This window comes from Symphalangus syndactylus, chromosome 10 (genome assembly GCF_028878055.3).
Source record: "Symphalangus syndactylus isolate Jambi chromosome 10, NHGRI_mSymSyn1-v2.1_pri, whole genome shotgun sequence".
In the NCBI taxonomy this organism is placed as follows: Eukaryota; Metazoa; Chordata; class Mammalia; order Primates; family Hylobatidae; genus Symphalangus; species Symphalangus syndactylus.
The window spans coordinates 27,243,922-27,263,240 of record NC_072432.2 but is presented as its reverse complement, the minus strand read 5'-3'; the positions used below and the strand labels follow the sequence as shown (position 1 = coordinate 27,263,240).

The following is a 19,319-nucleotide window of genomic DNA, read 5'->3' as shown; positions in this document are numbered from 1 at the left end:
AAATTGAGACCATCCTGGCTAACACAATGAAACCCCATCTCTACTAAAAATACAAATAATTAGTCGGGCATGGTGGCACACACCTGTAGTCCCAGCTACTCGGGAGGCTGAGGAAGGAGAATCACTTGAACCCGGGAGGTGGAGATTGCAGCGAGCTGAGATCGCGTCACTGCACTCTGGCCTGGGCGACAGAGCCAAAAAAAAAAAAAAGAGGAAAAGAAAGGAATTTGAATTATTTTATTCAGCAATTAGTATGATTTTGATTTTGCATTTATCACTTCTCAAATTACTAAATTATCAGTTATTTTGTATAAAGTTGGAAATATGAAGAAACACTAATTTGGAGAGAAAGGGTTAAGTTAAATGTAGAATTAATCACTATAGATCTTCTTTTAAAGAACAGCTGGGCAAAATTGTACAGACTAGCTTACCAGTCCTATCTCCATTTCATCTACATGTCCATTTTTCTCTTACTGTGACCTTTCAGACACCTCTGATGAAGGGTGTAAAAGATCTCTCTTACTATCAACTTGCACCCTCATGCCTGTTAATTCAAAGAATTCCCCTCGCAACTTTTATTGGCCATGACATCTTATATATGGCCAGGATCTATAACATTTATACTCAAATACTTTCATCTTACAACCAACCTACAGACTTAGACCTACATGTATCCTCTCCTTCTTCCTGCTAATGGTGTCCCCTCTTTGAATGCCAGCTTTTCTCCCATCTTTTGGATTCTATCCCTTACTCTACCCCTTCCTGCTCTGGAAACATACTGTCAGTGCTGCTATCTATCACCTATATTTAAAGTCCTCTCTCAACTATATCTTTCTCATCAGTATTTATGTAGATATGTTTCTTTAAAAAGAAAAGAAAATCCCTCTCAGCCACATATCTTTTTCCATTCAACAGCCAAATTTCTTGAAAATTTCCCTTCGTTTTACACCACTCTTCTTAGGCATCTGTACCCATTACTCTAGCAAAACAGCTGTTCCCAAGGTTCCCAGGGATTTTCATAATAGCTGGTCCAGTTGATAACTTTTAGTGTTCATTTTACCTGACATCAGCAGTACTGACAATGCTAACATTCTTCAAAGCTCATTTAAGCCTTCATATATTACCACTCTTCTGTTTTTCTTTAAGCAATATCCTTCCTGTCTATTTGACTTTTCTTCATATACCAATGGCTTCTACATTTATATATGTCTAATACAAACTACTACTTTGAGTTTCAGACCTGTGTATCCAGATGCTTAGCTGGCAGTTCCACTTGAGTATTTCAAAAACACCTCCTACTTGGCAAGTTCATTGTCTTCTCTGGCCTACGGATTTTCTTCCAGTGTTTTCCTATTTCTGCAGATGTTATCAGTATCCTTGCTTATGCAAGTGTGATACTCACAAGTTGTCTGTCATTTACAACCTTACCCCCAATCTAATTCATCAAAAGTTCTCATAACATTTTTTCTCTTTCCTGTTTATTTTTTATTTTCCAGCTTTATTGAGATATAATTGACAAAAATAGTATATATTAAGGTGTACAACACGATTTGACTAATAACATTTTTTTACAGACTCGATTCTTTCTCCTCTGCAGATTATCCAAGACAAATTCACTGCCACTCTTCCACAGTATTTTAATTCTCTGTCCCCTGTGATTATCCTAGACTTATCCAATCTCTCTTACCTGTGCCATACTGTGATTGCTACAATTAGGAAGTCACTGGGACCAGGAAACTACCATGATCAGTTAGCCACTGCAGCTGCAGTGGGAACTTAAAACAATATATAAATGGAAAGAATTGGTCTGTCTTCAAGAGATTTACAAACCATACTATGAAAAACTTAGAAATTTTCCCTGACAATCTTTGAAGAGAAAGTCAATATGGAATGGAATATTACATGTCTATTTATATGGAGACAAGGATACATCCTTAAAAGGTGAATTAATTTCAGAGATATAAAGAAAAGCATCCAGTATTATTCTATTACATTTACTGGTTTGCACTTTTATTTTGAGAATTTATCAGTCTTTTTACATGCTGTAAAAATTTGCTTATTAAAATTGAAGGATAATATGAAAAGAAAAAAACCTTTACTTGGTGAAAACAATGGATTGGTTTCAACATTTATTTTTCCATGCCAGTGTCCTTTCCTATTTTACATAGTGTTGAAAGCTAATAACTTTCCCAGATCCACTTGCAGCAAGTATTCTGGATATAAGGTAGATTTAGCCATTGAGATGTACTTGTGAATGTTTTAGAAGGTGGAAATGAGATAGAGACCATGCTTCTGCTGCTTTTGCTTTTCCCTTTACAGACATGGGTGCCTATCCATTTTTTTTTGCTGATGTGGCATGGGTTTGAAACCAACATTTGCGGTTGACCACAGCCACCTTTCTCACTTTCCTGACTATATGCAGGGTAGAAACATAACATTGGGTAATTGGACTAGGTAGTTCAGCAACAGCAGTCACTGAAGCGTTTAAGAGATCTACTTTGGGCAGGGGTACAATGCTCTGGGTTGGCTTTCAAGGGTAGGGCTACTGTGTTTGGAAACGAGACAGCCAAGAACAAGATTGTCTGGCAGGAACCACAGCAGAAAAAAGCCCCGTAAAGGCAACTGGAGCTCTGGGATTAGGGATCAGTCTGTGTCTGAAAGGAAATAAATACACAACAGTATTAGGTGAATGACAGATTGTAATGTTCCCTGTGTCACATTTAGAACCAGCTGGGCTGAGCTTTCAGATGAGTTCATTTGACATTGCTATTGGAAGGTACAGTAGGCAGAAGCAGAGGAAAGGAAGGAAGGTAAAGCAAATATGTGACCATTTTCCAGATAAGAAAGCTGAGGTTTAAGTAACTACTGAGGCACTCTCTGTCTGGTATATTTATTTTAATTATGTTTGCTAGGAATTATCTGCTTTGCTTGCCTTTCAAAAGAACTAGCTTTTTTCCCTTTTCTGTTTTATTAATTTCTCCATTAATATTTACCCGTTTCTTCTTCCTATTTTGTTTTGGTGTGTTTTAATTGTTCTTTTTCTGCTTTCTTGGCCTGGGTACTTGGTTCATTCATTTTTAGTTTGTCTTGTTAGCTGCATACGTTTTCCTCTATGTAGAATTTCATTTCTCATAGATTTTGATGTAAAATATTTTCCCTTTCATGAGTTTCTAGGCTATTTGTAATTTAAACTTTTATTTCTGTCTTGAAAAAAAATTTTTTTTTAACTTGTCAGTTGCTGAGGTTTTTAAAAATCATTTTGGTCTCTGATGGTTATTTTATTTGATGATGATGATGATGATGATGATGATGATGATTATTTTTTTTTTTTTTTTTTTTTTTTTTTTTTTTTTTTTTGAGACAGAGTCTCGCTCTGTCGCCCAGGCTGGAGTGCAGTGGCGCAATCTCGGCTCACTGCAAGCTCCGCCTCCCGGGTTCACGCTATTCTCCTGCCTCAGCCTCTCCGAGTAGCTGGGACTACAGGCGCCCGCCACCACGCCCGGCTAATTTTTTTTTTTTTGTATTTTTAGTAGAGACGGAGTTTCACCATGGTCTCAATCTCCTGACCTCGTGATCCGCCCGCCTCGGCCTCCCAAAGTGCTGGGATTACAAGCGTGAGCCACCGCGCCCGGCCTGATTATTATTTTTAAATGTAGTCTGTACTATCTCTAAGTTTTAGAATTAAGACTTCCTCTGTGACCAGACTTATTGCTCATTTTTTAAATGAACCATGAATATAGGCTTGGTATTATCTGCTGGTAATATTTATATTTGTATGCTTATATTTATCTTTTTCTTTCTTTCTTTTTTTTTTTTTTTTTTTTGAGATGGAGTCCTGCTCTGTCACCCAGGCTGGAGTGCAGTGGCACGATCTCAGCTCACTACAAGCTCTGCCTCCCGGGTTCACACCACTCTCCTGCCTCAGCCTCCTGAGTAGCTGGGACTACTGGCACACGCCGCCATGCCTGGCTAATTTTTTGTATTTTTAGTAGAGATGGGGTTTCACTGTGTTAGCCAGGAAGTTCTCGATCTCCTTACCTCGTGATCTGCCCGCCTTGGCCTCCCAAAGTGCTGGGATTACAGGCGTGAGCCACCGCGCCTGGCCGCTTATATTTATCTAATATATATCTTATATTTGTAAACATAAACACCTCAAAGTGTTTTAAAAATTATTATTCAAATTCTCTATAATTTTGCTTATTTTTTGTTTACTTACTGTGTCAGCTCTGGTAAAGGTATATTAAAGTATTCTGCTGTGATTGTTTTTATCAAGTTCTATTTAGGAGTTTTGCTGTTATGTGAATGAATTTGGAGTGTTTAGAACATAAGGGTTTATGACTGTTTTAACTTTTCAATGGATTAGACCTTTTATCATTACTTATTACCACTCTTTGTCCTATTACTTGCTTTTGACCTTTAATTCCCATTTTCCAATGTTAATATCAACACTATTGCTTTTCTTTTGTTTGCGTCTGTTTTTCTTCATCTCTGTTTTCTGCCTTTTTGGTTTTGTTTCAAAGTTAGTTTGTTGATCAGTTGTATTTTGATAAGGGAGCTCAGTATATGTTTGTATAGTTAATGAGAAATGCTTGATTTTGTTTTTTCTCTGTTGTCTGTAGTATTTGTTATGCTTTTTTTATTTTTCTTTTGTTGGCTTAGTAAAATTTCTTTCTATTAATTTGGAAATTTTTATATGCTTTTCTGTTACATAGTGGTTACCTTCTCATCCTTAAAGATGATAATAAAACCTATACTTTTCTATTAATAAATCTAAATCAAATAACAGCTTTTACTTTACCACTTACCCTTCTTGGTCTGCTTCCTCTTCTTTTTTTCTTTTTTGAAAATTCTAGGCCACTATTAGGTTGTCTCTTATGGCATATTTCTTCTGTTTTGAGAACACCTACAGACACGTATGTTACAAATTACAAATAATAATACTTTTGTATTTATTGTTCACTGTACTTTTTAATTATGAAAAACTTAAACAGTAGTAGAGAGAATAGTTTAATGAATTCCTATATTAATCATCACTCACTTAATAATTATCATTTTCCTATATTATCCTTTTTTTTGAAGTATTTTAAAATGAATATCAGACATTATGACATTTTATTCCTGAGTGCTTCACTGTGGATCTCCTTAAAGAGATATTAAATACCCAGGATACTATTATCCCATCCAATATAATGAATAATTCCTTAACAGTGTCTAGTAGCAGTCTTGATTCAGATGTTCCTAGTTGTCACAAATCTGCCTTTTTACTCTGGTTTAATTTGAATCAGGGGCCACACAAGTTCCATACGTTACATTTGGTTGTTCTATCTCTGTTTTTCTTTTTTCTTTTTTTTTTTTTTTTGAGATGGTGCCTTGCTCTGTCGCCCAGGCTGGAGTGCAGTGGCGCGATCTTGGCTCACTGCAAGCTCTGCCTCCCGGGTTCACGCCATTCTCCTGCCTCAGCCTCCCAAGTAGCTGGGACTACAGGTGCCTGCCACCACGCCTGGCTAATTTTTTTTTTTTTTTTTTTGTATTTTAAGTAGAGACGGGGTTTCACCGTGTTAGCCAGGATGGTCTCGATCTCCTGACCTTGTGATCCGCCTGCCACGGCCTCCCAAAGTGCTGGGATTACAGGCGTGAGCTACCGCGCCTGGCCAGTTGTTCTCTCTCTTAAATCTCTTTTTTATAAAACTGTCTGTCCTCTCTCTCTTTCTCCCCCTGCCATTGACTTGTTAAAGGGACCTCCTTTTCAAGATAAATCAGTGGCAAGATTTAGTCTAAGATCTAGTTACCAGATTATACAAATGACAATTTTGTTTTGTGAATAGTTGGTCTGATGTTCCTGCCAACTCAATTCCGCCAGTAATTACATATCAGAAGCAGCTGTCTCTCGAAGCTGGAGTCTTTTGTTTATCTATATTTTGGAGAACGCTTACTTTTTTAATCTTATGGAGAGGACAGAGGTGTATCCAACTCAAATAAATGTGTTATTAATCTAAATTTATTTAGATACTAGTTTAAAATAGGGCACATAATGTATTCCTAAAATAAAGGAGCAGAATACATCCTTCTACTGTGCTCAAAATTATTTTGTCAAGAAATCATTCTTATTGACCTTGACTCTTAAAGAATAATAAATGTTCTCTATCAACAACCAGGATTTGGTATAGATTAACCTTATCACTGGTTAGTATGTATAGTTTAAGGCTAAGAAAATCAATTAAAGTTATAATCTTACATAAATTTGAATACATCTCTCCAAAGGCAGTTGACTTTAACAGTGATCTATTATGGAGAAACCCAAAGCCTCTCCCTACTTCTTTTGTAGCATATTGGCCATAGAAGCCCAGACTTAAAATTTATCATGAAGTAAACTATATTATTGTATTTATTATTTTTATTTTCCCTGGAAAATTAGTTTTTATTTTGAAACTTATTTCTAAAGCATTTTATTTTTTCAATTTATTTTAAATTTTATATGCATCTGGTATAAAATCCTATAATCCTGAAGATACTGTGATGAATCCAAGTTTCCTGCCTTATCCTCCTGATCCACTCACCAGAGACAACTTCCTTTAAATGTCTCTATTATTTAGTTCTTCTAGTGGTGAATGCACTTGTGTACACACACATATGTTTGTTTTGGCTTTTTTGCTGCTTTTTTTTTTTTTTTTTTTGAGAGGTTTGGGGTGGGGTGAGAAAGCTGTGTTGACTGCTAAATTTACATGCGAAGGTCAAAGTAAGGAGGGCAAAGTCATTAGTAAGAGTTTAGCTTGAGCTTTTAATCAATAAATCAGATACAAAAATGACCCAAAGACCCAGTGAGAAAAATTGCATGGAATTACAGTCAAGTACTGCTTAATGATGGGGATATATTTTGAGAAATGCATTGTTAGGCAATTTTCTAGTTGTTCCAGCATCATAGAGTGCACTTTTACAAACCTTCATGGTATAGCCTACCATACACCTAGGCAACATAGTATAGACTATTGTTCCTAGGCTACAGACTTGTACAACATGTTACTAAATACTGCAGGCAATTGTAACACAATGGTGTTTATGTATCTAAACATAGAAATGGTACAGTAAAAATACAGTAAAAAGATTTAAAATGGTACTCCTATATAGGTCAGCTCCATTATAATTTTATGGGAACCACTATCATACATGCAGTCCATCATTGACCAAAATGTCATGCAGTGCATTGACTGTATTAACTTTGAGGCAGTTGGTCTTGATTAATAACACTATACAAATTAAGGGTCCCAGATGTCAATTAGAGTTTGAAGTTCCTAAATATAATTTGGATGAATGTTGTCTTCCTTCCTCAGTGAATCTGATAGCCAAATAGATTATCTTCCCTTCAATTTAATACTCCTGAGTCTTTTTCAAGGGAGTAGAAGTTTCATTAAGAAGAGTTTACTTTGAGCGTGCCAGGAGCAGTGGCTCACACCTGTAATCCCAGCACTTTGGGAGGCTGAGGCAGGCGGATCACAAGGTCAAGAGATCGAGACCATCCTGGCCAACATGGTGAAACCCCGTCTCTACTAAAAATACAAAAACTAGCTCGGCGTGGTGGCACGTGCCTGTGGTCCCAGCTACTGGGGAGGCTGAGGCAAGAGAATCTCTTGAATCTGGGAGGCGGAAGTTGCAGTGAGCTGAGGTCACACACAACTGCATTCCAGCCTGGCAATAGAGCGAGACTCCATCTCAGACAAACAAACAATAAAAACAAACCAAAAAAAACCCGAAGAGTTTCCTTTGGTCAGATCCTGGATAAGATCTTTTGGTTTTGGTTAACTAGCCAAATATTTTTCTGCTACCTGGCACACCTAAAAATGTGGATATCACATTTGTGGATTATTGTCAATCCATTGATTAAAATCAGGGTCAGCAAACTACAGTCCTTGGGCCAAAAGCAGCCACTACCTGATTTTGTAATAAAGTTTTATTGGAACACTACTATATCCATTTGTGTATATATTGTCTGTGGCTGCTTTCTTACTACAATGGCAGGATTTAATAGTTGTAATGAAGACTGACCCACAAAGCCTAAAATATTTACTATCTGTCCCTTTACAGAAACAGTTTGCCAATCCTTGATAAAAAGTAAAATAAAAAATTTCCCTTGAGTCACCTAAGGCAGATTTTTCAGTGCTGTTACGTAGCAAAACTTAGGATAGCGACCATGGAAGGTAGAAAGTTAGGTTGAGATTTTTCTTCTTCTTCTTTTTTTTTTAAGTGTGTTTATAACTGTAAATTTTCTTCTGAGCACTGCTTTTACCACATCCTACGTTTTGGCATGGTATGTTTTCGTTTTCATTCGTATCCTTCTCTAGTGATTTGTTTTTTACTTTAAAAATTAAATATCGTGATTTAATTTTATTCTTGCTTAATCCTCAGTTGTTTTAAATTAGAAAAAATAGTTATGATTAACTGTTAACATTAATGAATTAAAATATTCCAGAAGGAATGAATCCAAAAAGAAATATCTAACAGGTAATGAAACCCTGATATTTTATGGCCTTTCCTATTTTAGTCTCAAACATTCTAAACATAAAGGAATAAAGAGCTTTTAAGTTTTATTCTTTTAAAAAGAGTGTAGGCTTCTCTACTGCTACTGAGGATGGTCTTCTAACACATTCACAATTATCTTAGAGACCACATAGTGGCACGTTCATTCATATCACAGTATTTTCTAATTTCCTTTTTGATTACTTGTTGTTTAAAAATGTGTTGTTTAATTTCCACATGTGAATTTTTCAAATTTCCTTTTGCCATTGATTTCTGATTTCCTTTTGTTATGGTTAGAGAAGATACGTGGTATGATTTCAGTCTTTTTAAATTTATTGAGACCTATTTAATAGCCTAAAATATGGTATATCTTGGCTAATATTCCATATGCACTTCAGAAAAATGTGTATTCTCTTTTGGGGTGGAATATTCTATAGATGTCTGTTAGATGTGTCTAGTTGGTTTATACTATTGTTCAAGTTTTCTGTTTTCATACTGTTCTTTCTGATTGTTCCAGTCATTACTAAAAGTGGAGTATTAAAGTTTCCATTACTGTAGAATTGTCTATTTCTCCTTTCAGTTCTGTTAAATCTTTACTTCATATATTTTGGGGCTCTGTTATGTGCATGTTTATGTTATTTATATTGTTATATCTTCTTGATGGATTGACCTTTTTATTAAGTAATGTCCTTTGTCTTTTGTAACAATTTTTGTGTTAAAATTGATTTTGTCTAATATTGGTATAGCCACCCAGCTCTCTTTTAATTACTGTTTGCAAGGAATATCTTTTTTCATCCATTCACTTTTGATCTATTTATATCTTGGTTCTGAAGTGAGTCTCTTATAGACACCATGTACAGTAAATCCTCTCTTGCCATCATCAGTAGAGTCTTAGAAACTACCACTTGCAGTTAAGTCTTTAAATAGCATGATTTCCTTCAATGTTGTTTCATTATAGCATGAAAAAAATTGTTTTCATTATATGTCATTTTACTTAAAGTTACAGTTTCTAAGAACCTATCAGTGACCTTAAGTGAGGACTTGCTGTGATGGATCATGTTTATTTTAAATTCATTCGCCAGTATCTGCATTTTAATCGGAGAGTTTAACTCATTTAATTTTAAAGTAATTACAGATAAGGAATGACTTACTTTTGCTATTTTGCTATTTGTTTTCTGTATATTATATGTCATCTTTGTTCTCCAGTTCTTCCATTATTACCTTTTTTGTATTCAATTTTTTTTCTAGTGTACTATTTTATTCACTTTTCATTTCTTTTACTGTAGATCTTTACATTCTTAGTTTTTGCCATGGGAATTACAGTTCGCATATTAATTTATAGCAATCCAATTTGGATTAATACCAATTTAGTTTCAATCATGTAAAAATATTTTGCTAGAATGTGAGATGCAAAAAGGAAAAATTTTAAATTAATTTTAAAAAAGAAAATAAAAAATGTTACTCCTATAGCAAGCACTGTTCCCTATTCCTTATGTTGTTTATTGTCACTCTGCACTCCAGATTACATTTTTATGTATATAATGTCTGCCATAGACATAGATTTATATTATTTATTTATGACAGATTTATAATTACTGCTTTATGTAACTGTCTTTTAAATCATATAGAGTAAAATTGAAGTTACTAACCAAAATGCATTAATAATGACTTTTATATTTATCTATGTAGTTAACCTGTTTTAGTCTGTGCTGCTATAACAAAATACTTTTTGCTGGGTAATTTATAAACAACAGAAATTTGTTGCTCATGGTTCTAGAGACTGGGAAGTCCAAGATCAAGGTACAACATATTCACTGTCTGGTGAGGGCCCATTCCTCATAGATGGTCCCTTCTATGTGTCCTCCCAGGGCAGAAGGGCAAAAAAGGGACAGCTCTATGGGACCTCTTTTACAAGGGCACTAATCCCATTTGGCCTAATCACTTCTTAGAGGCCCCACCTCTTAATACCATCACATGGGGGATTAGATTTCAACACGTGAGTTTTGGAGGGACGCAAACATTCAGACCACAGCATTATCTTTACCAGTGTTTTTTATTTCTTTGTTCTGATTTGAATTACTGTCTAGTATCTTTTTCTTTCAGCTTGAAGGACTCCTTATAGCATTTCTTATAAAGCATATCTACTAGCAATGAATTCTAATTTTTTAACTGGGATATCATAATTTCTTTTGTTTTTGAGGGATAGTTTTGTTGGATATAGACTTCTTGGTTGATAGATTTTTTTTTCATGTTAATTTACTACCATCTAGGCTCCATAATCTCTGATGAGAAATTTGCTGTTAACTTTATTGGGGATCCCTTATACATGATAAGTTGCTTCTTTTGCTGCTTTCGAGACTCTTTTTCTTTTAACATTTTGATTATAGTGTTGCTAGGTGTGGATCTCTTTAGTTTTCTCCTACTTGGGGTTTGTTGAGATTCTTAGATATATAGGTTTATGTCTTTCATCAATTTTTGAAGTTTGCTGTCATTTTTTTCTTCAAATATGTATTCTGCCCCCTTTTCTGTTTCTTCTCCCTTTTGGAGATCCATTATGTGTTTGTTGGTACTTTTAATAGTGTTCCACAGGTCTCTTAGGCTTTGTTCATTTTATTCATTTTTTTTCCTTTCTGCTCTCCAGATCAGGAAATCTCTATTGATCTCTGTAAGTGTTCATTGATTATGTCTTCTGCCTACTGAAGCCTGCTGTTGAGCCCCAACTAGTAAAGTTTTCATTTCAGTTATTGTATTTTGCTAGTTCAGAATTTCTGTTTTTTTTTTTAAAGTTTATTTTTGTTGATATTCTCAATTATGTGAGACATTATTCTCATATTTTCCTTTAGTTCTTTGTACATACTCTTTAAGCATATTTAAAATAATTGATTTAGTGTCCTTGCCTAGTAAATGCAATATGTGGACATCCTCAGGGACAATTTCTATTGATTTTTTTTTTCCTCTGATTGAGGACCATACTTTCTTGTTTCTTTGCATGCTTTATAATTTTTTACTGAGTATTAGACATTTTAGATATATAATGTGGCAGTGATATTTTCTACTTTCTTAGAGGTTTTTGTTGCTGCTTATTATAGTTGGTGTTGTCTAGTGACTTTTCTGAAACAGACACTTTTGTAAAGTACATATTCTGTGCTGTGTGGCCACTAGAATTTCTCTTCAGTTAGCTTAGAATCTCTGGTCAACTAATGATTTGGCAGATATTTTCTTAACAGTTGGAGCCAGAAATATATAGTCATGCATCGCTTAATGACAAGGATGCATTCCGAGAAGTGCATCACTTGGCAGTTTTGTCTTTGTGAATATCACAGTGTATTTATACAAATCTAGATGTATTTATACAAATCTGCAAACCTAGGCTGTATGGTATAACCTATTGCTCCTGGGCTACAAATCTGTATAGCATGCTACTGTACTGAACACTGTAGGCAATTGTAACACAAAAGTATTTGTGTATCTAAACATATTTAAACATAGTAAAAATGCAGTATAATAGGTACAAAATGTACGTGTATAGGGTATTTACTGTGAATACATCTTGCAGGAGTGGAAGTTGCTCTGGGTGAGTCACTGAGTAAGTGGTAAGTGAACGTGAAGGCCTAGGACATTTCTGTAGACTATCGTATAAACACTGTACACTTAGACTACACTAAATTTATTAAAAATATGTGATCTCCCCAATAATAAATTAACCATAGCTTACTATGTAACATTTCTACTTTATGAACTTTTTAACTTTTTGACTCTTTTGTAATAACACTTAGCTTAAAACACAAACTCATATATAATTGTATAAAAATATTTTTATATCCTTATAAGCTTTTTTCTATATTTAAAATTATTTACTTTTCTTTAACTTTTTAAACTTTCTTGTTAAAAATTAAGACACAAACATACATTAGCTTAGGCCTACACAGGGTCATGATCATTAATATCACATGTCATTTAATTGGAAGGTCTTCAGGGTCAGTAATGTGCATGGAACTGTCATCTTTTATAACAATGCCCCTTCTGAAATACCTCCTGAAGGACCTGCTTGAGGCTGTTTTACGCTTTATTCCTTCTATATATTTTTTTTAAAATTTCCCTCTGAAATAACCATAATAGTATAGTAAATACATAACCCCGTAACATAGTCGCTTATTATCATCAAATATGATGTACAACACATAATTGTATGTACTATACTTTTATACAACTGGCAGCACAGCAGGTTTGTTTACACCAGCCTCACCACAAACACATGAGTAGATACATTGCACTGTGACATTAGGAAAGGTAACATGTCACTAGAAGATAGGAATTTTAAAGCTCCATTGTATTGTATTCTTATGGGACCACCATCATATATGTGATTCATTGTTGATGGCAACATTGTTATGTGGTGTATGACTAAATATAAATAAATAAATAAATAAATAATATATATAGTTGCATGTTTGCCAGTAGACTATGTATATCTTGGGGCCATGCCTTCCACACTCAGTTGGGTAGTTTACATCTTTCTTAGCTTCAGTTTCTGCTTGTGCAGAGCCTGAATATCAGCTAGAAGTGAGAACTTAGAGCCTTCTCAAGTCTTTCTGAGCATGTGCTCTGTCCTGGGCATGCACATGGCCATCTAGTTTCCAAGGAATATGTAGGAGTTTAAAAGCCCTTAGTCCCCAAAGCATGTCACTTTTCAGTCTGTCTGCCCATGCTTTTTGAGAGCTTGTTTGGAGGTTCTGGCCGGGGAGCGCAGCTACTTGTATACCCTTGACTGAAGACTGGTACTCCTCTATCAGGGATGGTTGTCCTCTTGGACCGAGCATGCAGCTTCGGGAGGGACGCACATGGAGTGGTGAGGGAAGAAGGGGACACCCACCTAGCCAGCCAGATCAGCTGAATCAACCCTGGTGATCAGTGGGGTGACAGATATTGCAGCCAGATCCCCCTCACATCCCCAAGCTTTTTGATAATCAGTTAACCTTAGCTTACCATATAACATTTCTACTTGATGAACTTTTAAATTTTTTATCTTTTTGACTCTTTTGTAATAACACTTAGCTTAAAACAGCTATATGAAAATATTTTTGTGTCCTTTCAAGCTTTTTTCTATATTTATAGAAACAATTTATTATATCCATTGTTTGCCTCAATCGCTACCCCGTACCCCATTCAGCACTGGCTAATACATTTGCCTGTAGGCCCGGCATGGTGGCTCGTGCCTGTAATCCCAGCACTTTGGGAGGCCAAGGAGTTTGAGATCAGCCTGGGCAACATGGCAAAACCCTGTTTCTACAAAAAATAAAAAACACATAAATAAATTTGCCTTTAAATGTTTACGACAAATTGCCTATCTGCTCTGGCAGAGTTCTGAGGGTGGCAAAATAAAAGCAAGCCCTTTACACAGTTTAAGCCAACAGAGTGGTTAAAATAAAACAACCACAGCTCTTTGAGAACAAGGTCAACTCTGATCTCTCTGGCACCAGGAACCTAACCAAGGCCTTAGGTTGGCATCTTTAAGACCCTTAGTGAGAATCATCTTTTTCTTAAGTGCTTGCCTAATTGCTGTAAATTTTGACAGGTTTTCAGAGATCAGATAAAGTTGATTCTGACAGTTTTTTGTCAGGTTATTTTCACTGTTTCTGTGGAGGGATGAACTTGGAGTTCCCTAACAAGCTGTTTTTTGCTGACATGCCATTGCATTGTTTCCATTTTGATAAGCTTACATTATTTTCAGGGTTTGTTGTTGGTGTTGTTTTGGAGACAGGGTTTCACTGTGTCACCCAGGCTGGAGTGTAGTGGTGCAGTCATGGCTCACTGCAGCCTCAACCTCCTGGGCTCAAGTAACACCCCCACCTCAGCCTCCCAAGTAGCTGGGATTACAGGCACATGCCACCACACCCAGCTAATTAAAAAATTTTTTTTGCACAGATTGGGTTTTTCCATGTTGCTCAGGCTGGTCTCAAACTCTTGGGCTCAAGTGATCTGCCTGCCTCAGCCTTCCAAAGTGCTGGGATTATGGGTGTGAGCCACCACACCCAGCCTCAGAGTGTTTTTTTGTTTTGTTTTATTTTGTTTTTGTTTTTTTTTCCCAAAAGTGATGATACATTTCTTCTTCTTAGAGGTCACCTGATTGTTAAAACAATTCATGGTTAGCTTGCCAAAGAGCCATATCACATTTAGAAGGAAAAGAATTCTAACAGATGAATCCAGTAGATCTAATGTGAAAAGAATTAAAGATAGCCATTTCACTCACGTGCTGTCAAAAAATTTTCTCTCCAAGCTAGAGAGATAAAACGTCTAATATGGGAGATTAATGTTCTAACATTCAGGCCTCTAATAGAAATGTGATATCAAATGTATTAGACAAGCCAATACGTACCAGGGTTTTTACCTTTAAAGCTCCAATGGAGCATATTCACATTGTAGTTATGTGGACATGTTCCATATAGTTTATCAGGTCAGGAATGTAATAGGTGTTCTCAACGGCCTTCCCTAAACTCTATCTCATTGGGAAGTTACTCAGCCCAAGTCTGAAGCTAAACAGCCAACATAAAGAGATCTGATTCTGAAGCAATATTTTCTGAGTTTGAATTCATTGAGTACCTAATATTAAATAAATACATAAGCTAGTTTGAAGTACAACTTATCTAGAGCGTGTCTTTGTAGATAAGAAAATCTTCCTGTTTTTCACCTGTATCTACTTGAGGTAGAATTTATTGGTGAAATAACTCAACTGGATAGATTCTCAAAAGGAAAATAGGCAGTATTTGTGTATAAGAAACAGAGCCCTGTTCCTTAGAAGTGAGCTGTCTGTATCTGTAGCTGGGTGAAAAACATGAGATTGGTGAACTGTACCCTAAGGTGTAATAATCTGGGGGACCAGGAGGATGAGCCAAGAGGGTGGGAGATAAGGCTAAAAAAATTGGAAAACACAGGTGACAAAGGCACCTGGTAGCTGCTCAAGGGTTTAGAGCAGAAGAGCCGTCTGACCACATTTACATTTGGGGTACATATGGTGGCAGAAAAATGGAGGATTGGGGGATCAGAATGGTAAGACTAGAAGCAGGGAAATGCCTTAGGTTACTATTAGTTGTTTTTATTTTTAAGTAAGAAATGTTCCGTAGTGAACATGTATTAATTTTGTAATAGAAGAAAATACATAGCTATTATTTTGTATGAAATATACTTGTGGAATAGTTTATTATATAGTCCCAGTTTAAAAAAATATAAGATTAAAATCCCAATTAGAGATTGGTTATTCATTTGACACTTGATGTCTTTGCTCAGCAATAGGATTCATCACAGATTTTCATTAAATAATCATTTATTTCTACCACATTATCTGTAGTCTATGTAGGGAACGTGTCAATTTTATTAAGCAAATTAGAATGAAAATTACAACCATGTTACCTGCAGTACTTTAGTAATTTTTATAGCTCTGCAGCCTTCCACAAGTCACAAAAATACTCACACCCTGGGTAACATACTAGTCTGGGGCAACAAGCCCCAGAAAACTGATAATAAAAATAATGGTTTATAAAGACAAGCCTGACAGACTAATTATAGCCTCACTTTGTCTCTCTCCAACTCTATTTAAAAACTATTGATAATATTTAGTCCCATGTATATAGATTTTTTGTGTTGGTTTGGTTTGGTGTTTTCATCATTTGAACTTCTTAGTAGTTTTTGGAATTAATTAGACAGTCTGCTATCAAATGAGAGACATTTAATAAGCAAGTTTACTATCATTTTGCCCAGTATTAATATGTTATTTGAATACATTTTAAGTTTAATACAGATCAAGTTTTAAACCCCAGCCAGGTGCGGTGGCTCACACCTGTAATCCTAGCACTTTGGGAGGCCGAGGCTGTTGGATCACTTGAGGTCAGGAGTTCGAGACCAGTCTGGCCGACCTGGGGAAACCCCGTTTCTACTAAAAATACAAAAATTAGCTGGGTGTGGTGGCACATGCCTATAATTGCAGCCACTCTGGAGACTGAGGCACAAGAATCTCTTGGACCCAGGAGGTGGAGGTTGCAGTGAGCTGAGATTGTGCCGCCGCACTCCAGCCTGGGTGGCAGAATCAGACTGTCTCAAAAAAAGTTTTAAACCCTACTTGACCGTGTATTCTTTGTTATTATTATGCATTTTATACTGGCCATGTAAAAATGATGTTGTCTGATTTTACCTGTGCACACAGGATTATATAAAATGTAATTTTAATATCCACTTAATCTAAGTACTGAACCACGGTAACCTTTTAAATATATTTAAACTATACAAGTAATACATAAATATTGGGCAAATTTATTTCTATGAACCAGACTGAGGAGGCTGGCCAACATTGCAAATACCCTTTAAAGTACTAAGTAAATTAGTATATTTAACTCTTTCTAATGATAATAATTTTTGATAAATGCTAATTTAACTCCCTTCAGATAGGCATGCTTTTTGACACGTGAAAGTGAGATTCCGTAGGTTGCTGCTAAGATGATAAACTCAATATAAATAACAATAGAGAAACCATATGGTTAGCCCGGGATTCGGAAATTGGCTTTAACATTTGCCAATAAATAAAGAGTTTCTTTGAAGGCACACAGATGTATTAATTTTTAATTTGTTTCTTTTTGATCTGTTAATTACTGAAAAAGATTTATTGGTTAATTTTAGGAAGGCAAGTGTTTGAAAAGTTTCGCCAAATACTGTCTTCTTTAAATGACTGTATGGTAATGAAAAGTTAAGAGGAGAGCCAAATTAGATTGAATAATTGTTCAGTCATGTGGGTCAGGCTTGTTGCATAGCCTGGTTGTTAGACTGATTGCTCAAATTACATTGCCTGGGGTCCTGCACTTGGCTGGCTGTCTTCTCAGATCTTAACAAGGTTCTGGGAATTTCTTTTTCTGACAAAGTTTGCTTTGTATTTTCCCCTCCCCCTACCACCTCCAGGATGCATCATCTGCAGACATCAGAAAAGCATATCGTAAGCTTTCACTAACTTTACATCCAGACAAGAATAAAGATGAAAATGCAGAAACTCAGTTTAGACAAGTAAGTGAAATATGCTATTATGTATATATTTTGTGACAAATGTATTAATATGTTGATGGTAGAAATATTCACTTATATGTAGAATATTTTCATTTGAAAATAAGGTAGTGGTTTAAAATATAGTGTGTATGTTTTTATTCAAGTTTCTACAAAATACATTTTTACCATTTTGTATTAGCATCTCTAAATTCTTGGAGGGTCATAATTGTCATAATTTTCTTGTCTGAATTACAGCTTTTGCTTCTAAATGCACATTTTAAGATAAGTACTACTTTTGTAACTGTCACAAAGATTTATTTTGATATCAAGCATTTTTAACCTCTTAAGTTACTACCAAAACATAAAGTGCTTATAATTGAGATTTCATCTGTTTATTGTCTGTATAGGCACATAGGATTTTCTGCATGTGTATTGTTGTGCCTTCACCCTCCTACGTGATTTCTTATAGTTGAGAGTATTCTTATTTTAAAGTAATGCTTTTATTTTAGTTGGTGGCCATTTATGAAGTTTTAAAGGATGATGAACGAAGGCAGAGGTGAGTGTTCATTTCTGCTTTTGAATTAAGATGTTATAGTTTCATGCTACAGTTTATAAAGAATTAAGTCTCCTTAAACATTTTATTATTATGTTAGCATTTTATTTTTGTTCCTTCCAAGAAATGCAGTGTTTTAAAAATGTGTGTTTGAAGCAGAGTTAATTTTATTGAAAGTATTCACTAGATTGATTCGATACTTACAAGCTTCAGGATTTTGAGTCATAATGTTAGCAAGTCCGGGCTTCCTTAATATGACTTTTAACATGAGTGTTTATGCCCTGGGCAATACAAATACTGCTTGAATTCAAATGAATGTCCATTCTTTCCCATATGTCAGTGATAGCTCCTATCTGTGCCTGATGCTTGGTGCTTTTCCCCTCCTATTCCTTAAATGTTTGAATTAGACTAGCGATAGTCAAGTTAGTACTCTTTCTTGATATTTCCTCACTCTCGGAATAACCCAATTATATAAGCTTCTGTTAGCCTGTAGAAGATAAGGGTGGAAGAAAACTTTGCCTCTTGCGTCTATTTCTTTTGCCTCCTTCCCTTCCTTTACTCTGCTCTGGCGATTCTGCATTCAGGGTTAAACTTCAGAGTGGAGGCAGCCCCTCACACTAAGACTTCTCTGTGCCCCTTTCAGAAGAGTGGCAATATATTTATGTAGTAGTTTATAATGCCAGTGACTTGAGATTACACAGGGGGCCCCTTTCCTCTACTCCTACAGAATGTATGGAATGTAGACATCATTTCAGCAGCCTTCTAAGTTTTTTAAGTCAAACCACAACACATACGCACACACACACAACTAAAACAATAGTTTCACTAAATATTTCTTATTGCATGTTAAACACATTATTTTCTATTCTAGGCTAGACTACTCTTTTGGTGTTTTTTATTTATTTATTTTTAAAAAATGTTGGTTGTGGTTCACTAAGTTGATTTCATGAGACACTAGTGGACCACAATCCAAAATTTAAAAATGTTCTACAGTACAAGAGTACCTGTAAAAAAACAAAACAAAACAACACCTGGCTATTTGACATTTAGGCAAAAGCCAGCTTAAATATCTGTATCCTTCAATAGGGGGGTAATACATCTTCAGACAACCCCATAAATTGTGCTATGTTACATTCTGAATCTTTCCTCAAATGTATTATCTGGAATTAGTCTGTATCCTAAAATGTTAGCTACCATTCTTGATTCTCATCTTAACTGTTTAATTTGAATA

At 35.5% G+C, this 19,319-nt stretch overlaps 1 protein-coding gene across 1 annotated transcript in view; it reads left to right on the top strand.

Moving 5' to 3' along the window:
* Positions 1–19,319, top strand: part of DNAJC1 (DnaJ heat shock protein family (Hsp40) member C1) — a 208,497-nt gene that overhangs the window by 65,251 nt on the left and 123,927 nt on the right. Inside the window, exons 2-3 of the mRNA XM_055296733.2 lie at positions 17,455–17,556; positions 18,045–18,091. Coding sequence (XP_055152708.1) covers positions 17,455–17,556; positions 18,045–18,091 — 149 coding nt within the window. The remainder of the gene's footprint in view (positions 1–17,454; positions 17,557–18,044; positions 18,092–19,319) is intronic.